This window comes from Sinocyclocheilus grahami, unplaced genomic scaffold, assembly GCF_001515645.1.
Source record: "Sinocyclocheilus grahami isolate Dianchi unplaced genomic scaffold, SAMN03320097.WGS_v1.1 scaffold1116.1, whole genome shotgun sequence".
In the NCBI taxonomy this organism is placed as follows: domain Eukaryota; kingdom Metazoa; phylum Chordata; class Actinopteri; order Cypriniformes; family Cyprinidae; genus Sinocyclocheilus; species Sinocyclocheilus grahami.
Genome location: NW_015506295.1, coordinates 34,896 through 42,395, shown reverse-complemented (window position 1 = coordinate 42,395; position 7,500 = coordinate 34,896). Strand labels below are relative to the sequence as shown.

At 39.9% G+C, this 7,500-nt stretch overlaps 1 protein-coding gene across 1 annotated transcript in view; it reads left to right on the top strand.

Annotated features, from left to right (window-relative positions):
• vps52 (VPS52 subunit of GARP complex) overlaps window positions 1-7,500 on the top strand; it is a 22,287-nt gene that overhangs the window by 3,318 nt on the left and 11,469 nt on the right. The window contains exons 6-13 of the mRNA XM_016252519.1: window positions 1-95; window positions 172-322; window positions 433-533; window positions 1,452-1,584; window positions 4,541-4,598; window positions 4,733-4,866; window positions 5,081-5,236; window positions 5,841-5,959. The exon at window positions 1-95 is cut by the window's left edge and continues 81 nt beyond it. Coding sequence (XP_016108005.1) covers window positions 1-95; window positions 172-322; window positions 433-533; window positions 1,452-1,584; window positions 4,541-4,598; window positions 4,733-4,866; window positions 5,081-5,236; window positions 5,841-5,959 — 947 coding nt within the window. The remainder of the gene's footprint in view (window positions 96-171; window positions 323-432; window positions 534-1,451; window positions 1,585-4,540; window positions 4,599-4,732; window positions 4,867-5,080; window positions 5,237-5,840; window positions 5,960-7,500) is intronic.

Below are 7,500 nucleotides of genomic sequence, written 5' to 3'. Positions count from 1 at the left end.
GTCAGCATGAACCTGAGGCTGAAGAACCGGCAGGCCGTGCGCGGTCAGCTCAGCCAGCTGGTGGACGAGCTGGTCGTTCCCAGCACCATGATCTCGTAAGAGCCTCTCATCACAGGCAGCGCTTTACCTTCTCAATCACTCAGTGAAGAACTGTGTGTGTGTGTGTTTCAGTGTGATTCTGGACAGTCCTGTGACGGAGCAGGAGTTTCTGGAGCAGCTTCATGAGCTCAACAGCAAGATCAACTATGCTAAAGAGCTCAGCTTCAGAGAAACCCTCGCCTGCTCCGACATACAGGACATCGTAGATCGCCTCAAAATTAAAGTCAGAGCACATGCAAGATTCTACAGCGATCCCATCATTCTTGATAACAGAACAGATGCATTGAAAATGAATGCTACTGAGTTCTCTCTCTGCTCTGATCCTGTTCACAGGCCGTCTCAAAGATCCGTGAGTTCATCCTGCAGAAGATCTACTCCTTCAGAAAGCCCATGACCAACTACCAGATCCCTCAGAACACCTTACTCAAGTACAGGTGCGCAGCTTCATTAGGATAAGAAGAAGCAGCACAAGATTTCTCCCAGAAGGCAGAATTTGACTTTGTCTCTGCACTCTCAGGTTCAACCCCATTATGCTGTGACATTCTCCCTTTAAAACAAGCCGTTTCACATGTAGGATTTTTTCCTCCAACCCTGTAACAGAAAACTCCACAATACCCTGAATGTAAAGATCGTGAGTTATTAATTCATCCTTAATAATCATAATATTGGCTGTCTACTGGACTGAAGGTCTGTCACTGGTCCCTACTTGAGTTTAACGAAGCCTTTCTGAAATGAAATGACAAAAATAAGTGAATTCAAAAATCCTGCCATCATGACACCATAACCGATAAGAACAATATCTAATGGAAACACAGTAAAATATCATTCTCTCCACTTTTAAATATATAGTTCAGTCATGAAACTCTAGATGGCGCATGCTGACGGGTTGTTAACTTGGCACAAGCTGATTGGTTCATGCTGCATATGCAGCCAATGAGCTTACTGCCTTGCATTTATATGGCTAGCTAGCATTCACTTGAGATTCCTGCAGCGCACTTCCAGAGTTTCTCTGAAACCCTCCACCTTCCCCAGCTCCACCTGTATAGATCTACTACGGGTTATTATATATGCTATTTGTGCAGCAGCAGTATGTCTTAAATACTCACGGCACTGTATTGCCGTATGCATTGGCAGTAGCAAGTTCCTGTACTTGCTTGCAGCAGCAGCAATAACCAATAGCAGCAGCAATTCAGCAGATCTGTTCCGCCAAGACCAAATACATTAACATTGTCATATCCATTACCATGCTAAAATCTTCCGAGAGTTGTCATGATTGAACTACTTTTAACTTCTCATTTCTGTTGAGTGAGAAGCGCTATACTGATTGTGGATGTGTTCCTGCTCATCTACAGGTTTTTCTATCAGTTCCTGTTAGCCAATGAGAGGACAGTAGCTAAGGAGATCCGGGACGAGTACGTGGACACCATGAGCAAGATCTACTTCAGTTACTTCAAGTCCTACAGCGGCAGACTGCTGAAAGTCCAGGTGACAGACAGGGAAGCGTGCTGTGCTTCTGGATGAGTTTGGATTGATTGAGATTGAGAGTAGATGCATTGACCTCTAAACCTCATGGATTAGTAAAGCGTTCACTGCACGCGGTTGCGGTCCAGCAGTGCGTTCAGGAGCGGTGCGTCTGCTGCAGTGCAGACATTGTTTCCGCACCGAGTCTATTTTTACTGTGCTGCGAGCGCTGAATTAAAGTAACAGCGCATTGTCTGCAGTAAATATGATCATGGATTGACACATAATGTAGTAATTACACCATTTACACATTTAATATATAAATCTAGAAGTCAATGCAAAAGTAAAAAGCATTGAATAATGTGTATCTTATATTTATTGCGTTTAAACATGTCTATGAAAGATTGTATTATACTGTACTGTTTAAAAAAATTATCACAATGCTGAAAAAGCATTTTAAGTTTATGTTTGGATTTGAAATCAAAATAATGGATGACTGTTGTGTCTGTAGTAAACAGCCACGGATCAGTGTCAGACTCCTGTGTAAAAGCAGTCTGTGCTGCTTCTGCGCCACTTACACATGGACTGCATACGCAGTGCGAGCGGAGGATGTGTGAATCTGGTGTAACACTGCCTCACATACTGCTCATGAAATCAGGCTTGTGCTGTGTGTAAGCTATTGTGCAACAACTGCACGATTATCAAAACAAAAATACAGTGCATGATCAAACATTTAGGTCAGATAAATATTATAGATCTATTTTAGAAAAATGTCAAAAAAATGCCCCCCCTCCACCCCTCAAATAAAAAAAAAAATCCCCTCTCACAAGAGTCACCTAATAGTCGCCAAAAATGAAATTCAGGCCCTGAATAAATGTCTAAAAGTCTTGATTGGATCATCACTATAAATAATTCTACATGATAAAAAGAAGGCTTTAAAGGGTCATGAAACCCTCGGTTTCAGCACTGGTTAGTTCTCCCCACAGTTTTAAACAATGCTAAAAAAGTGGGCGTGGTGTGCAGCGAGCGGAAGAGGGGAGACACAACACACACAGCTTCTCATTCAGACAGTTTCATTTCACTCCCATCCAGTTAAAAACTCAAACAAATGCACAGCTATTTGCACTCTGCATCGAAAACATATATATGAACACGCTGTTGCACCTCTGAGAACTTTTAAGGCTTATTCTGTGGCGTTTATATAAGCCTTTTAACGGTTGTGTCACAGAGCTGTAAAAACGGTTATGCTCACCAAGTGAATGAATCGTGTTTGTGCCGAACTCTTATTACAAAGCAAAAACAAACACTCTTCTTCCATCCATGCACGTTTCTCTCAGTTATTGTGCGCGATGTCATCTCAAAGTCTGAAACGTCTGTCATAGCAAATCAACACATGCTGTTGTGAATAATTAAGCGTAGTCTTCTCATAGGATAAGAACACGCAGTCTCATGAATAATTTAATAGACACCGACGCGTCATCAATGTACTACAGTCCATTGCCACGTCACAAATTGTGACGTCACGATGTAGATTTTAAACCCGGAAGATGAAAATAGCGCAAAAAAGCTTAAAATGAACCAGTTTTCTCCAACCCTTCAAATTATCGGATGCTAACATTGTCTTCTATGATGTGCAACACAAACACCTCTGCTAAAATCTCAGAAAAAGTAGTCGGGGGTTTCATGACCCTTTGAAAAGATGGGTATCGGTGATCGTATCGCCAGATACGGCTTTCTGTGATCGGCCACACAAATCCTGATCGGAGCTTTTTCTTCCCATGTGGCACAGATCAGATATGGCCCACAGAAGCAGGAAAAAAGCACAGAGATTCTGATATTCTCAGATCAGTTGGAAATAAATCTGATATGAATCGGATGCATGCATTATTTGCTTCTGCCGTGTGAGCGGACAGATCGGATATTCCCCTGCTACTGCGAGCTGGATGTCAAATGTTTTTGAAACATATCGCGGTACAGATATATCTACTACAAATGAAACATCTCTAGTTGAGTAGCAGAGTATTAATGTCATTCGTTTGTGTTAAATCACAGGCGATCTGGTGCTTTAGAGATCGTGCCGAGTGCTGGTTACCGCTGTTATCAGACCAGCGCTTCAGTCTACTGCTAACTCTTGTGGAGACTGTGTTCGTTCAGGTGAAATCACAAAATAAAGTGCACACAAACATGTCCCTGCTCTTGATACACAGTCACTGATGAACACATTTGGAGTTAATGAAGAGAAAAACTACGAGGGCGGATTAGAATCCAGACCTGCTAACATGCTTAGCACAAGTTTAGTACGCGCGGATCTGTGTATATAATCACTCTCGTGAAGAATCGACACTAATTAATGATTTTGATGTCAGGATGAAACTATTACATTAAAACTCATTAGAACCGAGTTCTGTCAATAAGTTAAACTCATTGCGTTTATATTCTGGACTCGTGTGCTTTTCGATACATAGTATGCTTTATTAATAAAGTGTGTGCAGAGTTTGGTCTTTTAACATCACTGTCTAATGCATTGAGCCACGATCAGTGTTTTTCATGTTAAGCCTGTGTAGTGTAAATACCGATATCAGATATTGGTCACTTTTAAAAGAAGGTAAAAAATAAAATAAAATAAAAAAATCGGATATAGTCAAAAAAATCTGATTTGGGCGTCCAGATCTGCAGTATAAATGCAGCTAAAAAAGTTAATGCAAAAATAATAATAGGCTAAAATAAATCTGCTTTGGCTCTCAGGGCGCAGTATCCTTATCTTTAATGACTGGATTGACTGTTTAGGATTTTAGTTTTCTTTTACAAAGCGCTACTGTTATAATAACAGTTTACTGATGCCTTGGTTGAATTGTTTTCATATAATTTTGTTCACGGCAGCAGAATGTCTTGTAGGTCAAGGCAGTTGAATAGTTTTGATTGCAACTGTATGTATGTAGATGCATATGTGTTTTTATTTTGCATTCGCTCTCTTTGCCAGTATGAAGACGTTGCAGATAAGGATGATCTGATGGGAGTGGAGGACACAGCCAAAAAAGATATCCTTCAAACCGCCGGCTGTCCACAATCACATAGAGTAGCACACTTACTTCAAGATCAGTAGGAGATCTCCTTTTGGGTTTGCTTTTTGCTGTGCCATTATAATGTGGTGGATTCTTTAACTGCTATGCAGGTTTTTTCTCCAAGCCTTCTCTCAAGAGTAGGAACACTATTTTCACAGTTGGCCAGAGGGGGGCAGTGTTGAGTCCTGCGGAGCTGGAGGGGCCCATACTGATCCCACACGCCGCTCAGAGAGGAGACTCCAGAGTGAGACACTGAGCTTCTGCTTTACAATGCTGCCATGAGAGCCAGTCCTGATATTTCACTCGTGTTCGCAAAGGCTAGGGCCACTATTACTCTTTCTTAAACTTGATCTCAACACCCCTAGCCCTAAGAATTCAACTTTGGCTAAATGAATATGAATAATATTTAATATAATGGTGCGCTTTTCTTAGTTATCATCTGTCTCGGTCTCGGTCAGTACCCGTACGAAACACTCTCCCGCAGTCAGCACTACGCTCTGCTGGATAACAGCTGTCGAGAGTTCCTCTTCCTCTCCGACTTCTTCATGGTGGCTGGAAACTCTGCTTTGGATTTGTTCAACAGCATTATGGGAAAAACGCTCAGCATGTTCCTGGTACAGTTACTCCCTTATGAAGATCAGTATCTTGAAACATGATATTTCCATATTTCTGTTGTTCTAGTGATGTAATTTGTTAACAAAATCTACATTATTATTATTATAGTTTGTAATAGTTTTTTTTATTAGATATTCTCCATTCTCATTTGGAGCACAAAACCAGTCATAAGGGTACATTTTTCGAAATTGAGATTTATGCATCATATGAAAGCTGAATAAATAATCTTTCCATTGATGTATGGTTTGTTAGGATAGGACAATATTTGGCTGAGATACAACTATTTGAAAATCTGGAATCTGAGGGTGCAAAAAAATCTAAATATTGAGAAAATCGCCTTTAAAGTTCTCCAAATGAAGTTCTTAGCCATGCATATTACTAATCAAAAATTAAATTTTGATAAATTTATTGTAGGAAATTTACAAAATATCTTCATGGAGCATGCTCTTTACTTAATATCCTAATGATTTTTGGCATAAAAGAAAAATCTATAATTTTGACCCATACAATGTATTGTTGGCTATTGCTACAAATATCCCCCAGCGACTTAACACTGCTTTTGTGCTGCAGGCTCACATATTTGTCTCTCTTCTCTATCTGCAGAAGAATCTGTCCACATACCTATCAGACTGTTACGACAGTATTGCGGTGTTTCTCTGCATTCACATCATCCTGCGCTTCAGAGCCATCACAGCCAAGAGGAACATCCCCGCGCTCGACAAGTCAGTCCCTCTGTCATCACAAACACACAAGCTGTAGAGGACAGTAGCCTGCTCGTATTCTGGCCAGTAATGAACACTCTTTAACAGCACACTGCATCTTTAGTGTTACAGCACAACATGACAATTCATGTGCTTACTAAATCCATGATATGGATCGTATTTAACAATTCACCCATGCACATGTGTCATTTATTGAAGTTTTATATTATTTGGCATTTTTATGCCTTTATTGGATGGGACAGTACAGATTAGACGGGAAAGCTTGGGGCTATCAGTGCTAACATATCCAGGGCTCCAGCAAATTTGGTAGCGCTGGGGGTGTGTGTGGGGTATTAAAAATAAACATAATTTAATCAGATACTAATAATATTACATCTCGATTCTCTTTACCTTTTCTGACACACTTCAGGTCTTAAAGTCTCTATTAATGAAGTGATGAGTTAAATCAGGTGTGTTAGATGAGTGAGACAGTGCTGGGCTGCTCCAGGACAGTTTTGAAAACCATTTAATGTTCTTAAATGTGACTCATATATAATATATTACATGCATGCACAGTATTAAGGCAGCTTTAATCGCCTTTTTGGTAACTTCATGACTTAGCTGACCATGACATTGCATGCACATAGTTTATTTCGCGCTTTGATATGAAAGGATACAGGCTACAGCGCTCACTGGCGCTTTTGTGCGTGCAATTGACGAGCACAGTACCGTTTCTGCACTCGTTTGACTTGAAGTGAAGTGGAGCGCATCTGAAAAGTCTCCAGTTCTCAGTCGTTCTGCAACTGAATAAATGCACTTCTTGTTAAGAGAAAAAGTGGCAGAAGCAGTAGTTGTGAGTGGGGTGGCCAACCCTAGCCCCGCCCCTGCATTAATGGCGTTAAATATTTTTAACGCGTTAAACTGAAAAAAATTAATCACTTGTGTTAACGTGCTAATTTTGACACCACTAGTTATTTTATAATGCAAAAAGTAGAGATGAATGACTAATAAGCCAATAAGTGCTCATCTGCTGCCATCTACTGGTTATATTGATAATTTTATGTGTTTTTTCATTTTAATAAGTGTTTGTTTACCACAAAGTATATTTGCTTATCCCGTTAAAGATAATTTTAAGAACTTAAAAGTGCTGGAAATATTTGTGAAATACTTAAAAAGTCACTGAAAAGTGCTTGAATTTCTCTCTCAAAGGTTGCTCAAACCCTGAAATCAATAATGTAATAACATTCAACTATTTCTGCCACAACCCCATGGTTCTAGTTAGTGAAACTACTTCAGGTTTTCTGACGCACGTCAGCGCTGTTTGATCTGTTTATAACAGGATATACAGTGGGTACGGAAAGTATTCAGACCCCCTTAAATTTTTCACTCTTTGTTATATTGCAGCCATTTGCTAAAATCATTTAAGTTAATTTTTTTCCTCATTAATGTACACACAGCACCCCATATTGACAGAAAAACACAGAATTGTTGACATTTTTGCAGATGTATTAAAAAAGAAAAACTGAAATATCACATGATCCTAAGTATTCAGACCCTTTGCT